The sequence below is a fragment of the Tetrao urogallus genome (assembly GCF_951394365.1).
Source record: "Tetrao urogallus genome assembly, chromosome: 27".
NCBI lineage: Eukaryota > Metazoa > Chordata > Aves > Galliformes > Phasianidae > Tetrao > Tetrao urogallus.
The window spans coordinates 3,860,527-3,881,308 of NC_136840.1; the positions used below are offsets into that span (position 1 = coordinate 3,860,527).

At 40.6% G+C, this 20,782-nt stretch overlaps 1 protein-coding gene across 1 annotated transcript in view; it reads right to left on the reverse strand.

The window, feature by feature from the left end:
- Positions 1 to 1,042: 1,042 nt before the first annotated feature.
- EBF2 (EBF transcription factor 2) overlaps positions 1,043 to 20,782 on the reverse strand; it is a gene marked incomplete at both ends in the record, with an annotated part of 117,906 nt that continues 98,166 nt past the window's right edge. The window contains 8 exons of the mRNA XM_079547466.1: positions 1,043 to 1,074; positions 9,035 to 9,202; positions 9,868 to 10,053; positions 10,630 to 10,807; positions 10,917 to 10,982; positions 11,979 to 12,067; positions 19,935 to 20,061; positions 20,619 to 20,749. Coding sequence (XP_079403592.1) covers positions 1,043 to 1,074; positions 9,035 to 9,202; positions 9,868 to 10,053; positions 10,630 to 10,807; positions 10,917 to 10,982; positions 11,979 to 12,067; positions 19,935 to 20,061; positions 20,619 to 20,749 — 977 coding nt within the window. The remainder of the gene's footprint in view (positions 1,075 to 9,034; positions 9,203 to 9,867; positions 10,054 to 10,629; positions 10,808 to 10,916; positions 10,983 to 11,978; positions 12,068 to 19,934; positions 20,062 to 20,618; positions 20,750 to 20,782) is intronic.

The following is a 20,782-nucleotide window of genomic DNA, read 5'->3' on the forward strand; positions in this document are numbered from 1 at the left end:
GGTTCAAATCCCTACGTGTGCCACTCGTTTGCCAATGGGGTCGTTGAAACTTACCAGTTCATCTTAGTACCTGAATGTCTTAATTGAAACAAAACACAGCAGGGGGGGAAGAGGAGGAGGATGAAAATTTGCACATGAATCAGTGTTCTGTATATCATCACGTGTTTATCAGTTTCTGACGATTTTGTTAATTGATCAGAAAGAATCCTATGATATCCTTGCACATGGATTCACTAAGAGGGAAGAAGTGAGGAGCGACCGCAGCAGTAATAATATATCTTGAACTTGTCACTACATTTTTGCATCATTTTTCTTCATTGTACAACTGGAGGAAAAAATCCAAAAAAGGTTTAATTTCTACCTCTACATACAATAAGTTACAAGTTTATTTATTTAAATAATTGTAAAACATCTTACATTTTTAAAGAGGTTAAACTATAAGCAAATACACACATACACCAAAGTTCCATCACTCGTGTCAGTTTGTCCTAGAAATTCTTTCATGCTGGTACCCTGTTTTGTTGATTTTTTTTATTTTTTTTTTCTGCATAAACTAAATTGATATCTGAAAGGCTCCATATAAAATAGAAACTTCAACTTTTTTCCCCTACAAAGTAAAACAAATTGTATCCAAAATATCAAGCTTGAATCATTTTTGCCAATTTCTTTTTCCTTTTAATATTTTACAAATCTTAGGAAGGTTTCGTGTCTTTCAAGACTTTGCATTTCTGATCCCATTCTGCCAACTGTTGTTTGTCCTCTGGCTCTTGGCTGATTCTTCGTTCGCAGTGTTCTAGGAGTTGACGTGGTTGTGTCAGAAATATCAAACAGGTAAAAGATGCAGCCTTCTGTCTCGTCCAATCCATAAAAAATGTTCCTTTTATTTCCTGGGCCTGGCTTTCCCCCCAAAAAGAGCTTGTAGTGCTATTTATTTTTTTTTCTTTTTAGTGGTCCATCACAATAAGTAGTTTTGTGCTGTAAAAGAAAAATGAAAAAAAAGAGGAAAAAAGGGAAGAGGGAGAGGAGCAAAGCTGCCTCTTCCTTACATCGGGGGAACGACAAGACCAGTCATGGCTGAAAAAGAAAATTGACAAAGATGAAATGCTGGCATATTTTTATGGAGAAAAGTTTATTTGAGCCCTTCACCCTTCTGTGTGCAGTCACACATTGCAGCAGTGCATCTATTTGCAGGTTAAATGATGGTATTAAAAGACCTTCAATGTCTCAGAATGTTTTTATGCTTGATTTGTGCTTTAGTGAGAAGAGCCAACAGTGCAAGCCTGACAGCAGCCACAGAAAATGAACAACGTGCCACTTCACTGTGGGTTCCACAGGGCCAGGCCCATCGTGGCTTTTAAGTCAATAAAGGAGAGAACGGATTAATTGAAGCCCCAGTGCGTGAACTTTCAGAAATGCCTAATAATTTTTGGTGCACGTGTCCTAAGACTTCTTGCAAATGGACACTGAAATTTTTGGGACAGTTCCTAGCAGATTTCTCATGCTTTCTCAAGTTGAGCACTCAAAATCATTCTTGAACTGTCAGGACCAAGCGGGGTCCTTGTTTCTCACTCAACCTGCTAATTTGCGTGCAAGAAAAGGTTATGGTGTGAGTGAGGAAGGATAATGTGAAAGCAAACGGGAATTTACCCAGGAACCACTTATGGGACCTCGCCATAGAACTGTGAGTGCTGATTCATTGGAGAATGACCAGAGCTGAGCTTTACTAATTCAGTTTCAGTGGAAATAATGGACCAGCCTCTCTTTCTCGCTTGGTTTACCCCATATGTCTGAATCACTGTAGTCTTACCTGGCACGTTCCCAGAACACCGGGCTTATGTAAATTATTTATTAGTCACTCTCACTGCCTTTAATTGCAGTTATATTCTTCGTAACTGACAACGGCAACATTTGAAGCTGCCTGGAACTGGTGCTGTTCCCAAAGGTTTTGAGGGGTAAGTTAAGTTTATATGTATTTATATAACAAATGAGTGAGTCATATTTTCAAAGGGGCCTCAGCGTAGTGCAAGGTCCTAATCCTGTGAAGATTTACGTTCATTGAAATTTGTGGGATTATTCATGTGTTTAAAGCCCTGTCCTCCGAGAATTAATTTCACCCTTATGTTCACAGTGTTTAAAAAAAAATGCTCAGGGCAAGATCCTCAGCTAACATGACTCTTTTATTGGAGCTCTGTTGATTTTAAACAACTGTGGACATGGTCTGTGATTTAATACAATAGGAAAACAAATATTTTCATATTTTCTATGTGACTAGGGCTAAAATTTCCTGCCAATTTTGACAGCTGAAAAAGAAAGTGAAACTGAACAATCTTGAGTCAAGTATCTGCTGTTCTTAATGGCATTTGTTAGTGTGTTTCAAATGGAGATCTTTTTCAAACAGGCAATTGATATCACCCTAAATGAGGAAGGTAAATATTTGCATGCCTACTGAGGGTCAAGGGGGAAGAGAGTGCATCTGAAGAAGAGAGGCCTTCTGGTCACGTGAGGGGCTGCTCCTCTCTTCTTCCTGACTCCCCCAAACTGGAAAATGACTTTAATTTCCTGGAGGGCTGGGACACTGAAGAGTTACCCACTGACCTGCCTTTCTACCCTCTAGAAAACTGGATTTAAGCCTTGGGTTGACGCCCTTGCCTGGATTCTGCAATGCTGGGGGAAGAGGCACGCGCTCCCTCGGCTGCTCACCGCCATCCACAGGTTTCCCAGCGGAGCAATCTGTGCGAGCACTTCCTAATCTGCTTCAGGCAAAATCATCCAAGTTAGCTCAAAGAATTTAAGTTGTTTGTCTGAAGTATCCTGGCTGGGTCTTTTGCCTGAAGCAAAGAAAGCAAGACTTGCACAGACTGTGCCTGGTCAGTCCTCTGTTTGGATGACTCTGCAGAGAAGCAGCAGTCCCTGTTACAGCTAACATGGTTTAATTTGAGACATCCATAGTCTGCTGTCAGTGTGGTTTAAACTCTGTTCCTAAGGGGGAGAGGCCACACTGGCGTAGGAGCCACTTCTGATACTACTCTTATCAATGTTATTGTCGTTCTTTTAATCAAGTTAAATTTCCAGCAGATCAAAACAAGGATTAAATCTGAGTTTCTTCCAGGAGCCTTCAAAAATATTTTAGGAATGCTTGCAGAGGCAGCATTTTGTAAAGCTCCTTACAGTGAGGGAGGAGCACATTTTCACGGCGTAATTAAAGAGATGACGTTTTGGTCCAGCAGTCCTGGACTCAGACTGCTGCCAGCAACAACAGAATTGCCATCTGCAACCCACTGCGTTATTACCTCTGGGGCTCTGATCTCTCTTTTGCCACCTTTTCCCCTGAGCAAGTCTCTCTATCCTCTCCTTTCACCCCCCTCGGAAAGTTTGGTTTGTCATTGCAGGCTGTAAATGCTCCGGAGTGGCGAGAAGCCCTTGGAAGCTGTTAGGATGGAATCTGCCCGTGGAGAAATCGAGGTGGAACTGTAAGATAATAAGGACAGGCAACGAGCTTTATTGCTGCCCTGGTGTTTCATCTGAATGTTGCAGCTTCACCTCTTTCTGCAACAAAAAAGGAGGCTGAGGACTGTTGGCTGGGATTCTCACCTGTTCTTCCCCAGCTCACACAAACGCCTTTGCTCTGTGGTTCTCTCTTTCTGCCTACCCTTATCTGTCCATTTCCACCCCACCTCCACTCCCCTTTGGGGCTGCACTGTCAAAAGCCTATTCCCAGCCTGTATCGCTTTTTATTGAATGTTTGTGAGGTTTGGATTAAGGTCTTACACTGCTAGCAAAGCTGTAATTATTTTTGCCTGTATTACTATATATTGAATCGATGTAACTTTTCAATAAAGGTGGTTCAATGCAGGACACTCCCTGATGAGTTGGGAATATAGAAACCACAGTCATTATCCCAGAGGGTGGGTTTTTTTTTTTTTTTTCTTGGAGGGAAATGGAAAAAGAATTAGAGATGAGCCTTATTGTATTAACCTTGACAGCTTGCAATTATCAACTGAAACACTTGATTAAAATTGTCACAAGGTTGGAGAATTTTTTTATAAATAAATAATCAAACATGGATAGTACCCAGATGCTATGGTGATAGGCACCTTTAATGGCTGTAATTAATAATGATCATAAGCCCTAGTGTACACGAGTGGCTCCTGGAAATGCCATCTTGCTCTGCAGTGGAAAGAACTCTGCAGTTCACACAACCATTCGGTAAGAACTGGAGATGGGCTCTGCACTGCTTATGCATTCTGTAGCTAGCATAGGTGCTTTGGTGGCTAAATTATGACTTGTTTTACAAACCCCACTTTCTAAAGAAGGGTGTTGAGCGTTTTCAGCCACTGTGTCTTCCTCTCTCCTTTGGTTGTATGACTCTTTGTTTTCCTCTTTTGCCAGTTTCCAGCGAACTGCAATCTTACAGTTCTACAGCTCTCCACAGAAGTGAACAGTGTGCTGCAGTGGTGCAATTTTGAGCATCTTAAATGAATGCTGCTATCCTGCAAGGTCAGAAATACCTCTGGCATGAGATGTCCTGCACACAAAGAGGTAGGTTTGTAATTGCACAAGCCACCAAGCTGTTGGTACTAGATGCAGCTGGTAGGTGCAAGCTTTACCCTATTGCTATCTTTGCTTCCCATCGTGGCTGCCACTAGAAAATGCATAGTTTCACTTTTAATATTAAGACTGGGGAACTGTTTGTAAAACAATGCACTGTTTTACAAATGAGCAATCAGCTCGGTGTTTTCCTCCAGAAATCCTAGCTGTACATTGTGACATATAAAGAGCTCCTATAATTAACATCCCATCAAGTGAAGGATAAGCAAATAATAGGATTTTTGTTTAGCTAACTTCTAATGAAGTTTGAAATATCTTTTACGACTTTCTTTATTTTGAAACAGTTTGTGCCCCATACGTCTCTGCCAATAAACTGCAGAGAAAAACGTACTTCATCCTTATATATCAAATTTAATCAAATGACACATATATAGTTTTCTTACATATTGACATCATGAATATATCATTTACGGTCTGTAAGGTACTTAAAGCACTGTCTAGGCTCTGGAGTCACTCTGACTTGGCAGCATATCACTGGAGGTTCCCAGCAAGGAAATGCCCACTTTTATTTTCACCTGGTTATGGCTGTTAAGGGTTGGTTTGAAGTGCTGTGTTGTAAGTGCTGACTGGAGCTAAGATTCCAGCTGGCAGGTCAGGCACTGCACTGGTAGCAATCAGGAACAGTGCTTTGGAAATGTGAGCCAGTCGTTCCATCTGAATCCCACCCTCTACAAACTTCTGAGCAACTGTTCTCTCATTACCTGTTTGTACAAATGTTCAATGCAAGAGTCCCTCGTGTTAACACCTCTGACTTTGTCAAGACAAGATATGAATAATTACGGCCTTCAACTCAAATACCTCTATTTCCTTAGGAAATAGTACAGATGTCCCCCTTGCTAAATTGAGGCTGTTCCTATGGGTATCAGACTTCAATACTTTTTGGGTTGGCTAGGATCCTGATGGTTAATGGAACATCTGACCTTCTGGGGCTTGCCTGCTATTCCTTGTAACTGAGCTTGCATTTTCATGTTGAGATGTGCTGAGCTGGCCAAAGGTAATCTAGGCAGTCAGCGGTCCATGCTGTTCCAGCAGTTTCCAATTTGCTTACTTCTCCCCATCAGCTGTCCTCCATCTGAGATGAGTTGATTAGGCATTTGTGTACTAATCATGCTGTGTTGCATCACGTCACATTATATCTTCCCAATGCCTTCTTTAAACTCCCTTGACATCTGACATGAATGGAGAATACAATTGTTCTGATCAGGATCACCTGCTCTCAATTTGGGTAACATATAGAACTGAGTCGCATCCAGTATGGATTGCTGCTTGTTCTCTACCTATCGTGTCCTATAACAGTGTAGGAATGTATAGCAGATGGCAGGTGGAAGAGGTAAGCAAGAACACGTGGCACAGGATGGGGTTATCAGAGGGCATTCCACAGGTCTTGGCTGAGTTGTGCAGCCCCAAGCTGAAAGCCAGCAGATAGGCACATCTCATGCTTAGCTCATAGTTTTGATTCACAGTGTGTTTTCCTCAAGCTGTCCTGTTATTTCCAGCACAAGACTGTCCCTCAAAAAAACATCTTTGCATCTCTAAATGGCCAGGAATAATGAGAGTGCTGATCTGAGGATTAAGCTCATAAGGCTCCTGTTAAGACTAGTTTTTATCCAGGCTTAAACACTGCTGTAGTTAACGTACACAGAAGCTCCATTCAAGACTTCTGTTGCTGCTTGTAAGCAGAGTGGCCCTGGGGGCCAGGTAGCATTTTTGATGCTATCACTGCAACAGGATGCGATAAGTAGGATGGAGGTTGTATCACTAGGAGACTTTTTGCCTTTCAACAACAGATGCAGGCAAAGTACAACACTGGAGATGTTACAACAGAGCTTAAAAAAATCCCAGCTGGAAAGATGCTTTCGCTGTTTTATGGGTAGGGAAACTGGGAGGTGATGTCAAAACCACTGCATGATGTGCTTTCAGTTGGAGCCTGAATATACTTACAGCTTGTTCTATGCTTTTGCTGATGCCCATGTTAAAATAAAATTTTTATATATATATATATATATATATATATATATATATATATATATATATATATATATATATTAACAGCATGCCTGTTCTTAGCTTATATATTACATGGCAATGGCACAGCAAAAGGAGATTAACAGTGTCCCATTACTGCAGCACAGTAAGTCTATTCAGGAGGCCTGTTTGGGACCCTCCTGTTGACTTTCTGGCCACATCTGTCTGTCAACACTGTGGGAATATTAATTTGGATATCAGGCTGTGCGTAGCTGGACCCTCTCCAAATCATGCGCTCCTCAGCATCAATTTAAGCAGTTCAGTTGGAAAAAAAACTTTCCATCTCTGGCTGAAATAGTTCAATAGCTACAAAAACCTGACATAGCGAACCTGGGGCAGAGTGGTCTGTGAATCAGCTGCTGTCTTTGCTGTGAGTCACAGCTGTGGTTTGCTGCTGCAGCCTGACTGACAAGTCTCACTGTGCAGGTACTGTATCTGCTGAAGTCACTTGTGGCTTTATTACTGCTGTTATGTATTGCAGTGCTGAAGCACAAGATTTCCCACAGTGAAGGAGACACAGTGGACTTCCATCGGTGAAAAATGCAAAGGTGTGTGTGCTGGGTTTTTAGTTCTAAGATTTTATGTTATATTGAAGTTCCATTACTAGAATCTCTTATTTCCAATTAATAGACTGAATAAAACACATCGTGAACACTAAATGCCATTAATAGCACAAAATGAACTCTGTTACTTCACTTGTTTACAAAAGGGATTAAAGAAAAATTAAAAAAAACTCTTGCTAAGCTGCATCTGAAGCAGATGGGACAGACACAGTAAGTCAAGGGACAGTGTTAACTGAAGTTCATAACTAGTCGGTGTGGTTTTTGTTACCCAATCTTTTCCTTTCTCCCAGGAAGTGTCTTGACAATGATTTTTCCCTGAACTGATCTGCAGTTAGCTCTGCCTTTGGTAACTTGTTAAAATAAACCTTCTAGCCTGGTGGGTTCACAAGTTTGAATTTAAATCCAATTTAAATCTACTCTGAACACAAAGCTGCCGTTGAGTGATTTCTCTTTAGATTACGTCCAACTGTTTCAATCTATAGAACCAAACTACTACTGAGCTTGATAGGCGTTCCTAGTTCAATGTTCAAACCTGCTTACAATCACGTGGCCTTAGAACAGTTTCTCAAAACAGCTAAAATCTCACCATGGGTTTTGTTTGCTTTTTACATATAAAAATACAGTGAAATCAGTATGGTCCAACATTAGCTGATAGAACTCAAAAAAAAAACAACAAAGGTAACTGCAGACCAGGTAGTGATGATAACTCTTCAGAGTCCATGATCATACCCGACACAAAGATAAATTTGCCTGTAAACACTTTAGATAAATAGCCCCAGCTGTTGGGTCAACAAAGCTTTCTTTATGTACAAATCTGTGTACAAAAATTGCTTCAAATACTCCTGCCCTTCTCCTTTAAACAGAGTAGGAAAGAAATTGTGTTCCCTGTCAAAATGTTGCCTGTGCATTTACATGGATGGGGCAATGTGTTTCTTTAATGGGGAGGAGATGATCTTAAAGAGGCATGAAGTTTCAGGTAATTGCAGCAGGGGAAGAAGCTGTTTCACATATATAGCAGAATTCTGCATGCTAGCTTTTAAAAATGTAATTATTTTTGTTTAACACACCCAAAATTTCCTTATTATATAAAATAATCACAGCTTATGTAGGTCCCTGTGGCCTGGCTAAGGATTTATAATGCACCCAAATCAACAGGTGCGGTTTGTAGGACTCATTTTTAGAATTACCACTGGCTCTTGGCATGGCTGAGTTCCCAGATTTGTTTTTTTTCTATGATATCTCTAGTGAAGTCTGAAGGAGCCAGATGACTTCTAAGGCCCTATAAAAGCTTTCTTTTATGGAGACTTGGAGTGTATTTATGTGCTGCACAACCCCCCCTCCCCTCCCACAGCCTGTTAAAGCAAAGAATTTAATACAGGTTTCCATTCTTATCTTAATACTCACATTTGTTTTGCAGATCACCTTTAAAAAGGCTGTAAATGTACTATAGGGCTTAATTCCCTGCATGAGCCTAAACCTTGCAGCAGGTTTCAAGACATTGGCCATTGTGTGCAGAGCTGTCTATTAACTCTGCAGGGCAGACATTTGTTTTACAAGTCCCTGCAGCTTAAGGAGAAGCCATTCCTCGCAAAAGAGCTGGTATTTAAAAGAAGCATGGGTGAAATCCTTGTTGGTATAAATGAGTATCTGTCCCTCATTGCTTTAACGTGAAAAAGACAAAACATGGAGTGATGCTTTAATCCAGCTGAGTTGGGTCAGAATTTCACTATAGAGTCCTCTAATGGTGTAATGGTCTTTCAGGTGGTTATTGTATTGGCTACAGATGAACACAGTGTGCTTGGTATATGCCAGCTGAATGTGAATTGTGCATTTCTTACCTCTAAACCCATTTCCATTGCCACTGGAGCAGGCAGGAGAAGGAGACCCTTGGGGTCTGATGACGGGAGCAAAGGCACTCTTCTGTTTGACAGCAGGAAAGACGGAAGAGGAGAACGGAAGGATGGAAGAAGTGCTGGAGGAGCCAACTGTTGGACTTGAAGACATTACTGCAAGAGAAGAAAAAGTTATTCCTCATCAGAGATGCAGTAAGACATGTTTGGTGTTGCTTTCTATGTCTGTCCTGTTGGCTTGGCTGAGGTAAGTCTAAAGTAGAAGGGTAGTTCAGTTATATTGAACAGCTAGGTCAAAGAAAATATGTCTAATTAGCCCAAACTGTAAGAAGAATTAACCAATATTTCTTGTGTTTTCAAATGAATCCCCAAATCTCCTTTAAGTATTAGTTAGAAAGAATAACAACAATATGCTGCAGACTTGGTCCTTTCCTTAATGAAGTCCTACAGAGGGAAATCAAGTCATGGAAGGAAGAGTGACTTGCCTGTGGTCACCCTCGTAACTGGAAGTGCAATAATACTTACTTCATCAAAGTAAAAATAATCCAGAGTTCAGCTCTGTTATTGCTAATGTAGTACAAAAGTCATTTCAGAATGTCTTTTACTAAGGATATTCAATTCACAGGCAGGGTTCAGTATTCCTCTGTTATTCTTGAAAGAGGGGAACGTTTGTAGATATACTAGAACACAAATTCTGAGCCTCTTACAGAATTTTCACTGAATCTCAAAAACTTTTCTTGAAAGATGTTGCTCTGTTACTTGATGCGGTAAATGAAATTAAGCAGGGCCAGGCACAAACGTAGAAGAAGCAAAGCACTTACTTCCATAAGGGGATCCTGTTGGAGAGCCGTTAATGAAACCGGGGGAGCCTGGAACACCCAGGTTTGACATGGGGACGTTGCTGTAGCCGTTCATGCTGTTGCTGGAAGTGCTGTAATTGGACTGTTGAGGCGTGGAACTGGATGAGTAACCGCGGGGTGAGATGCTGCTTGTGTTACGAATGTAACCTACAAATAAAACATATTTCATGGAATGCCAAGGAATTTAGCTTAAAACTTTCTCTTTAATAATAAATAAAAAAAAAACAACCCTGGTTCACAGTTAAATTATTTATTTAAATCCAGCTTAAATAAAACAGCCAAGTAAGTGTAATTAAACTGTGAGGGGGGAAAGAACAACGTAAGTAAATAAAAGCCATTTGTTGTCTTTCATGTTTGGTTGCAAAATGTTTGTGGTATTTTTCTTAGCCTTCTTTTCCTCCAGAAGGAGATTTGAAGAATACTACAGCTATCATCATTAAAGTACCAGTCTATTAAAAAGGTTTTTTAACCCTTTATTAAAAGGGTACATTAAAGTACCAGTCTATTAAAAGTAAAAGGGTTTTTCCACTGAACAGACTTCATTAGAAGGATGTGACCCAATACTCTTAACTACAACTACTACACCAGGTCACACAGGTAGACATCCAGATGGGTCTTCAGTACCTCTATCGAAGGAGGCTCAAGTTGAGACACTACTGTTGAAATAACTGAGATTCAATTTCTCACTGTGTGAATTGACACTGTACCGCTTGCACTGCTCACCTTGGTTGTTTCCCTGTGTTGACTCTGAGATGCTGACCCCCAGCTGGCTGCCGTAGGAGTTAATGCCCATCATGCTGCTGTGCGCCGGGGAGCTGGACAGCGCAGGGATCTGCGCGGGATTCCGCGGTACGCTGTAGAGAGCTTCTGCGATGTCTGCAGCTCGTTTCAGAATGATGTCCTGCAGAACGAAGGGCACAACTTCAGCAAAGTGCTGGCAGAAAAGTGCTGGAGTTCGTTACAAAAATCTCAAGGCATCCCACTACCCTGCCCAGAGTAGTTACTCTGACCTGGTTGTTATGCGGCGTTCCGTACAGTGCTTCAACTAGGTCAGCAGCTCGTTTCAACAGCATTTCCTAGGGAAGGACCAGATAGAGAGACACGTAAAGCAGCTGGAAAGGACAGGAGTCCCGTGCAGGGGAAGCGGCACGGTGCGGGCGCTGGACGGCAGCGGGCGGCGGCTGAGCGGCGCGCCGGGCCCGGAGCTCTCCAGCGTCCTGAAGGCGGTCGGCCATCCCGGATTTCCAACAGCAACTCGGCTTCCTGCTGGATTTCAGTACATCTTTTTGCATAGACACATCAGGCGAGAACGCAGAACCTGATCGCCTATCATCACGCAGAGATAGGTAATAACAGTTAGTCTTCTACTGCACTGAAACAGAGGAGTAAAGTCATTCATGCCGCTCTCGTAGTGCGAGGCACTGCATCAACAAGCTGCAAGATTACACACAGCGCTTTCAACACGTACATGCTGCGGTTGTGGCTGCAGAAAGCTGACTTTCAAGTGATCTTTAATGAAAGATTCCTTTCAGATTAGACCTCTACAGCAATTCCTTTATGCTTATCATATTTAGGTTCAGAGATTTGCCAGTGTGGATAAAGACAAACAGAATATCACAGAATCACAGAATTGTAGGGCTTGGAAGGGACCTCCAGAGATCAGCGAGTCCAACCCCCCTGCCAAAGCAGGTTCCCTACACCAGGTCACACAAGTAGGCATCCAGGCAGGTCTTGAACATCTCCAGAGAAGGAGACTCCACCACCTCCCTGGGCAGCCTGTTCCAGTGAATATATCCATATGAATATGAATGGAGAAGATATCTGCAGTCAACGCACATTTTAGCAGTAAAAGAATTCATAGACAGTGCTTGAGTTCTAACAGGTAAAACTTACTGGTAGCTATAGAGCCAACATGATCAAATTGTTGTTTGGACCTACAACCAATTAGTGAACTTTTACTTATGTTCAGATATAATTGTCAGTTAAGGTACAATTTTCCATCTTTATGAGTTATTTAAAAGTGAAAGAAAATACTTACTGGGCTTGGTTGGAATGCTTAAAAATGTTTTTACCTTAGCTAATCTTTCAGGGTCCCCAGGATGTCTTGGGATGACTTTTTGCAGTCTTTGGAAACCGTAATCTATAGTAGGTTCATTTAAAGCTGAAAGGAAAACAGAAGATAATGTATTACATGATTATGTGTCTCAGGCAATACAAACTCAAAGTCTTGCAAAGAAAGATGAGTTTTACAGCTTCTCCACTGCCACAATATCTAGCAAGTTATGGAGGAAAAAAAAAAAAAAAAAACCCTCAAAAATTTGCATACGGTATTGATTATACAGTCAGAAATCAACAGTACCATATTTGGTCATCTAATAAACACATCACCCACCCTGCATACATTCTGCTATCACAAACTAGGGTGCAGCTATTCATTAGACACATTAAATTCTTTAATTGTATGTGGCTTTTATGCATACGTAACCACTTCACTGTAACGATGTTAATTTCTAGTGGCAAACCAAGATATCCTTAGTACGAGCTGGTGGAGCCCTGATGGAATCTTTGATAATTTCATAAAACTTCAGACATGCTGATAATCTTTACTTTGACAGTAATAATGTAGTTTCTGATTATTCAAAATTAAAATCTGTTTGAAATTAATATAGAAACCAACATCAGCTCTTCAGAATTCTGCACGCTGGTAGGATCTGCCTCTAATATGTTAGGATTATTAGTGTTTAGTAATAAATATATAGATAGAATTTCATTATACTTCAGAATGAGCATTGTAATGTAAACGACACATTCATGCAATCGTATGCAAAGAATCTTACTTAGAATTCCATGAACCATTTAACAAGTGATGCATCTAACTCCTGTAGCAATATCCTCATTCAGTGCTGGCTTCTTTCACCTTTTGGTACAATTTCTCCTTCTTCCACAACTTTTTTTTTTTTTTTTTTTAAAGAACTGGTGACATCAGCACAGCTGAAAAAATACCTGATTCCAAGAAATGCAGGTGACATTTACTGACTCCTCTGAAATATTCTCAGCATCTTTCAGGATAACCGTTTCAAACACCGGGAGAATTAAACTATCAAGTGAGACAGACTATTATACGGATCCAAATTCTCTGTTTATCTGTTTCTATCTTTGGTATAACAACATGAAGGTAAAAGGTCATATTCCCCACCGAGATACATTTTATATTTACTTTTTATTAAATAATTATGGCATGGCATGAAGTTTAAATATTACAGGAGATAATCAAGTGGGAATTGTGAAGAGAAAACCCAGACCAGAGAATTTAGTCTTGGCTATACTTAGAATGTCTTTGCTCTCCACTGGGAGCCATTCTGGTTTGCTTAAGGAGTTTAATAATACACATTTCAACTGCCACAGAATCTACATCCCATTTGGGAAGAGGTTTTTTTGAGGGGGTGGGTTGTTTTTGTTGGGTTTTTTTTTGCCAATAATCCTGAGAATTATAGGCCAATTCTCTCACGAGCCTATACATCATTGCGTGCCATTTCTCTTCTTGATTACAAGTCTAATGAGTTATGTTGCATTTTTTAGATATAAGCAAGAGCAATGTAAAATATACAAGAAATATAACATATATCTATATATAGTTAACTAAAATTAGCTAACGGGAATATACAGCATTCTAATTCAGGAAAAAGAAATAGGCTGTTATTCAACAAACATTTTTCCAAAGTACTGACATGGATTTTTTTAAAATTCTATTCAGACAAATAAATAGCAACAAATAAATTCTCAACAATGTTGAACTGTCTAAGAACTCAACCATTCACAGTTCATGCAGATATTATGCCTCTTGTCAAAAAAAGGTTTTCTGTATGATCTGTGGTAAAAAAGATTACTGCTTATTTTACTCATTAATGAAACAAAACTATCTCTGTCATGAAATCCTGCAAAGAAACATGTGACATTTTTGGAAATAGATGGTAGCTTTTCAACTGAAGCTGCAACAGGAGAGGTGAGATGTAGACTCCACCAGCAAGCTTAAACAGCTTTACCACAATACCACCTCCACTGAGAAAAGAACTATTGGATCAGCAGTGATTTATCTATGTGTTACATAGACTGTATGTCAAAGTTATCTCCAAATGCTTTTTGGTTCCTGGTAGAGACCAGAAAGAGATAGGTATCCAAAGTGAAGCCCTCCAGAAAACTGACTGAGGCATAGCAAAATCTCTTTGACCGCTCACAGATCCAATGTTTCAGGCACTAAGGGTCTCTTGAATTTCCCAGAAAGTAACTTAAAAAATTGTTCATGACATGAGATAGCATGTGCACAAAAGAGCACTCATCTAGAAAATAAACACATTGTTGGTCAGTTTATAAACTGCACTCTAGCACAGTTGTTAGAATTATGTTATAGAATTGTCACAGTCAGCAGCAGGGAGAGGTCTGAATGCCCCACAGCCTGCCTGGCAATTTATGACAAGACCCAAACAGAGTACAGCATAATGCTGCCTCTTTTATATCATTACTTATCCTAGATAAACCATGCTTCCATTTTAAATACAAGTCTCCGGTTACTATGGCCCACTGGAATATGATGCCATGACACCTGTCTGCATTTGCACAACCTGAAACAACAGCTCAGTCCCATTCATCTCAACGGGGACTAACTCAGATACCCAATGATAACAGTGCTGACATTTAAAGTATTAATTATTTCACCACACATCAAAGCACATAAGACTGGTGAAGGAGGAGGATGTTTTGAAGATCTGCACAATTTACCATGAGTGACAGCTCGCTCTGATATCACAGTGATGCCCTGGGAGATGCGTGTTGTCCCTCTCCGCCAGTCAAAAAAGGGCCTCAGTCAAAGCCCTTGGCAAAGTTCTGCAGCTTGCCTATGCTTTACTCTATGACACAGAGCAAATGCCAACAAGCCCACTGTTTGCAAAGCATAAATGAGAAGAAAGAAGGTATGCATACTTCTAGATGTATCTGGAGCATAGAAAACTGAGCAAGGGAGCATATTTAATATTCAGAGCATGACACCTAACCTTCAAGAACTTAACATACAGAAAACAAAGCACAAAGTCTTGGACTCCAGCTTTGCACTGAGGACTACCATCACTCAAACCAACAGTAAAGAGATGCTTAGTATTCACCCTACAGAATAAAATATTTATCTTCACATTGCTGACTACAGAAGATCTTTGCTTACAGTCAACAGCAATTCTGTGCATTGGGAATCATGTGCATCTGGTCAGTCTACTCGGAGGAGTACATTAGGACCTAGAGACCTAGAATTGGAAGGATGCTACCAGAAGTACACACCTTGTGCTATATTTGCTGTTTCAGTAACAGCTTTCTCAAACACCACACTCCCAACACAGCAATGTCTTCAACAGGCTGAAGGAGCCCAGGAGCTGCCCTGTGCAAATGCTTACAGATCACATCAGTTGTGTTCGGGCCAAGTGAACTCACTCTTCCAATTTCTAGAACTCACTGTATCCTTGTAAGCGTTGCTTTCCACAAGCAGATAACAAGAGCTTCTCAAATCTACTTACAAGCTTTAGTAAAACAGTACCTCCTATCCTTGGTACCTGGCACAGAAAGTGAAACACCACAGCCTGGGAGACCAACATATCCTACAGATTAGTTTATATTGCATTGCTCTGACAAGTTAACTCCAGGAGGATTTTTGCTCAGCAAGGAGAATTATGTTCAAAATCTCCCTGAAATACGCATTTCCAGGTTAGAAACTGTACGACAAAGTAAATGCAGAGCTGTGATCAAACTTAAGATATGAAAGCCTACGAGACATATCTGCAGCTGGCGTAAACTGAGGTAAGTGTTATTAAAGTCAATGGAGTTATAATGGCACTACTTAAAGGAGCAGAGAATGTGAATCTGTGTAGTATTACAGCAGAATATGAGGCTACTGCTGGATTAGCAGCAGGGAACAAATGTCCTGTTTTAAGAACAACTGATGATAGAGAAGTAATACAGAACACGGAGGTGTACGTGTAACCTGTATTCACACCAGTTTAAGGTTTATTTGGAGGATAAATATTTAATTATGGTGATTTAAAAACAGACTTATCACCCTTATTATACTAACTACTGATGTCAGTTGGTTCAGCAGCTGCCACTGCCAGTAACAAGACATTCCACTAGATTTTTGCCATACTCCAGGACATTGTTGGACACCCACAGAATCTTACTGGCTTCACCCTTAGAAGGGTTTTCCATCTGGCATCTGTAGGGAAAAGTCCACACATAACATTTTGGTGATGAGAGGAGTTTGATGGGTGAGATGCAGCACCCTGAATGATAGCACTTAAGAGTGGAAATGCTGACAGAACAGTAACTACAGCAATGCCAGCACAGCACACTTTGCTAGGAGCCCATTATAAATACACATTAGAGGATGCATATGAGCTCCCACAACAGCTCTGCTGTGGCATTTAGATTTACCCTTGAAATTTATATCTGATTTTTATACTCATCTTTTTAACACTTTATCATTTTCTTCTTCAAACAACCTGTATTGTTACTATTAAAAAAAAAAAAAAAAAAAAAAAGACCAAGTATAATCAGGTCAAACATTAATATTTGATGGTATATTAAATATTGAGGGCACAAACAGAAACACACTTCACAATACTAAGATCACTGCTTTTCTGCTTCCACATTTTAGGAAAGTATTGGTGGCCTGGTGACAAAAAGATCTGCCTAGGACCTGGGAGATCCGTTCCCCTGTCTTCAGCTTTCCTGCACAACCACAGGCAGTGCTTAATCCTTCTTCTTCTTCCCATGGCAGTTCCTCATGTACAGAAAGGAAGCACATGTCTGACGCAGCGAGGCCCTGATGAGCCTTTCAAGGTCTGGTTTTCTATGAGTAATTATCATTGCTATACCTGTGATGTGCCTATAGCCAGCTGCTCAGTAGTTTTAAATGACTTGACCCTTTGTACTTTCCATCTGAGGTTATCTCAGCACTTAATAATTATTAAGGACTTAATATGACATGACCCTGCTGGTAGTGGAGCTGCTCGTTGGTGCTGCTGTTATTAATTCTGACAGAAGTACATCTTCCCATGCTTTCACTTTGCAGAATTTCACACTCCTCAGTCTCCTGGGCTAGATATTAATGTCTCCACATTTCTTCAGCATTTGCCAAGCGCAGGTTGGATGTAAAGGGGATATATTTAGAGGAGAAATTCCTGTTTATAGGGACAACCACAGTTCAAGAGAGAAGTGGTCTCATTTGCATCCCCAAGCTGCCCCATTCTCTGATGGTTTGTCAGATGGAAGCTGTGTGACAGCTGCATCACAATGTAAAGCACTAAGAGTAACATGAAAATAATAAGATCAATTCTCACAAGAAAATAGATTTTCATTGTGATGCACTGGACTACCTCCTCAATAATAGAAAATATATTGAACTTTCCTGTTCAATACTTAATACATTTGTCTGCTCTACTCTTCCCAGCACAGACCTGCACTTCTGTGGTGCTACTGAGTATATTTGACAAAGTGCTATGGACACATACATGTTCTCTGCCATTTAGATAACCTGGTTTCCTGGGGTTGGTAGCTTCTCTCTTGCCTTACAATGTGATCGGAGCTCTGCAGCCTTTCCTTCAGTGGAGGATTCAGATCTCTTCTATGAATTCCCATTTCTATAAAGCATGCTAGAGCTGTGCATCTTTGATGCCTCCACTTTTTTGGCAGAAACTGATGGTTCAAAAGTTTTGGGAGGGTCCTAAAAGGACTCACAAGTGGAAGGACCTTGACTGCACAAACACAGCTTGCCTGGGGTAAGGACTGGTGTTTGTTCACAGCAGTTTTCTGATATCACAATTGCAGAGAGGAAAAAGAATAAATAAAAAGCCACCATGTTATTTTCATAGCTAAGAAGTTGTTTTTATTGCTATTAGCAGCAACGACCTGGGGGAATTGATTACACAGGTGAGCCTCTACCTAATAGCTGTGTTTATCATTTTGCCTGCCATGGTGGGAGAGCTGCAGGTTCCCATACAGACAGATTGAAACGTTGTCTATTCTACCCTTGCTCGGCATCTTTCATGAAGTGCTGTTTTGTAACATATGGCAGTGAGCACCCACTCACTCCTCAGAGAATGCTAACAGATATCCCTATGCCAGCAACAGCAGTAACACAGGGATAGTAGATTTAACTTTCCTCTCTTCCGCCAGCTCCTACGTACGTCTTCATGTCCCTCTTAATGGAAGCACACTAATTAATATGTCAGAGAACTGCACTACAGTCTGACTCCAGTCCCCCTCGCTGGTACAGATAAGTCTTGCAATCAAGACAGCTTCACAATAAGAAATACACGTATTTTCATAGACAGATGCATATTTCTATTTTACACATCTCTGCATCACTCCGCTCCTAAAGCTCTTCCAGCACTGGTATCAACAGCACTCAGAGAAAGGCCCTCACTTGGTGTTGAAGAACTGCAAGCCCAGGCCTAAACAAGCAAAAAAAAAGTATAGGAAAACCTGACATTTTCTATCTGTAATAATAACTAAATAATTAACACTCTCTGAAGGTAAAAGCATCACACCTGATGCTGCCCCTAAGAGCCCTTCACTGCACATAAACCAACAACCTTTGGTAGCTTTGGCCAATTATCAATCAGAAAATGCATTAGAAGAAGATGCATTTCTAAAGCTTTTGGTCAGATCCTGATCTCACAAGTCCAAGCCTAATTCCAGAACGAATCTATTCTGCTTCAGGATTGTTTTGGTGCAAGATCAAAAGAAAGTCCTCATCTTCACTCAGTCAATGGATATAATTCTAATGCTTTCAACCAACCATGGATCAGATCATAGTCATAACAAAAATAACCCTATGTCAGTTAAGCTCATGTTTCTTCAGAGCACCACATGTCATTTAAAACTTCATTCTTGCTGCAAGTTTCTTAGTGTGTTAGTCATGAATAAAAAACTTCCCACATGTACAGCTAACAGTAATTTAGCATTTGTACTAATAAGGAAGATATAAAATAACATATGACAGGAACAGGAGTCTCACAAAGCATTGGTTCTTCCTGAAGTCTCTGATTTCCATTCAAATTTTTCCAGTTTTAGGAAAATTCTAACTAGTTCACCCAACATGTGGCTAAGGTTTTCCCTTGAAATTTTTAATAAAAATTTATTGTACCTTCATCATTACTTTTAATTGATTGCTTAAAATCTAACCAACATAATACTCAAAGACTGGTTCATGATGGTTGTTGGTAAGAAGAGGCTTTAAAAAGCAATAATTCCTTGCATTTTGAGAAACCTGAATGTGATCCAGTGGGAGCAAGTCCATCTCTTTAAATACAAACCCACCCTTTAAACACTTTATATGATCATTCTCCAGACAAGGCTAATAGGGTACAGAAAGTTGAGCACACACATTGCTGGCCTGATGTTCAACGAGGTGCTCATCTGCTCCCATCTTATTTCCCTGTCCAATCCACGGACTGTTCTCTCCATAACATCAGTGTTCTCCTGCTGGCTGAGGTGAATGTAGGGCACTAAATAAGTTGATAATCCATTTAAGAATAGAAAAAAACAAACAATTTTACTTATTTCCTACTCAGCTCATTGGCTTCTCTCAACAGAAGACACTCCTTGTCCTCTGGGATTACCTTGAAAATGAAAGGTTACCCCAGTGAGGAAGAAATGTAAAATAAATAATGCTATAAATAAAACATCTTCTGATATAAGGAGCCATGCTATCGTGTTACTGTACATCCAACATACGTACGGGCAGACCCATAACAAAACAGCATGAGCTCTATTCTAGAAAAACTATTAACGTGTACTAACTGCTGCTTAACACCTCTGCACAGCAATGAAGCTGCCCTGTCCAAATGTCACAACTGGCAGAGTGGCCTTCAAACAGCAAGAGGCAGAACAAACAAACAAACAAGCAAAGCAGAGAGTTGTCAGTAGTGCTTACCAAAACAAAGAGGCTCAGAGCTTGAGCTCCTCCAGCGCAAATCAGAAGCACCTACCTGTGTAAATAAACCTGCCTGGGGCGCCTTTGCAAAACTGTTTGGATTTGTATGATAATGTCACTTCAACCACTCCCGGAATGTGACGTGGAGGCGTCTGAACTCGAATGGCATGAGGTGTGATAAGCTGGGAAATAACAAAAGGAGAGACACAATTACACGGCTCTGTTATTCCCCCTGCTTACCTGCACCCTCCAAATGTGCTTTTTGAGTAAGTGCACTGCTTAATGCTGTGTAGCAGATGCTACGGATTAGGCAACTGATATATCTTGTGTCATTTCTTACCTCCAAGAGAGGAAAGAGCATTTTAGGATAAATTGTCATCAAGGAAAAATAGTGTTACTTATACCCATTATTTCTGGACCCAGAGGGAATTCTTTCTCCTTTACAAACTGTTCCTATGTTCACTCCTCCTTTCTCTCCTTCTATACCTTTACCTGTCTCCAGACCCCAAGAGTTATTCAGTCCTACTCTGGGTATTACTGAGCAGTTGGCCTCAGTAGTATCACAGAGCAAGTAGTTCCCCAGAGTAGATTGCTATGAATCACCTTCCTGGAGTTTTACATGGCCCATCTTACACACCACCATTTTTGTAGCATTACTGGAATGGGAAATAATGCTGCTCCCTCCCTACTTTGCAAAGAACAGCAGTTTTCCTTCAGCTTGGGAGGTGCTCCTACCTACCTCACTCCACACAAGCATGGTTCCAAACACTACTTGAAGCCCATCAAAGAAGTTGTCTCCAATAATGATCACCATTGCTCCTCCTGTTGTCCACCCTTCGCTTGGGCTGATTGCTTTGATGCAAGGTGTGGCTGAACAAAACCAAAAGGAGAGCAGAGCGTCAG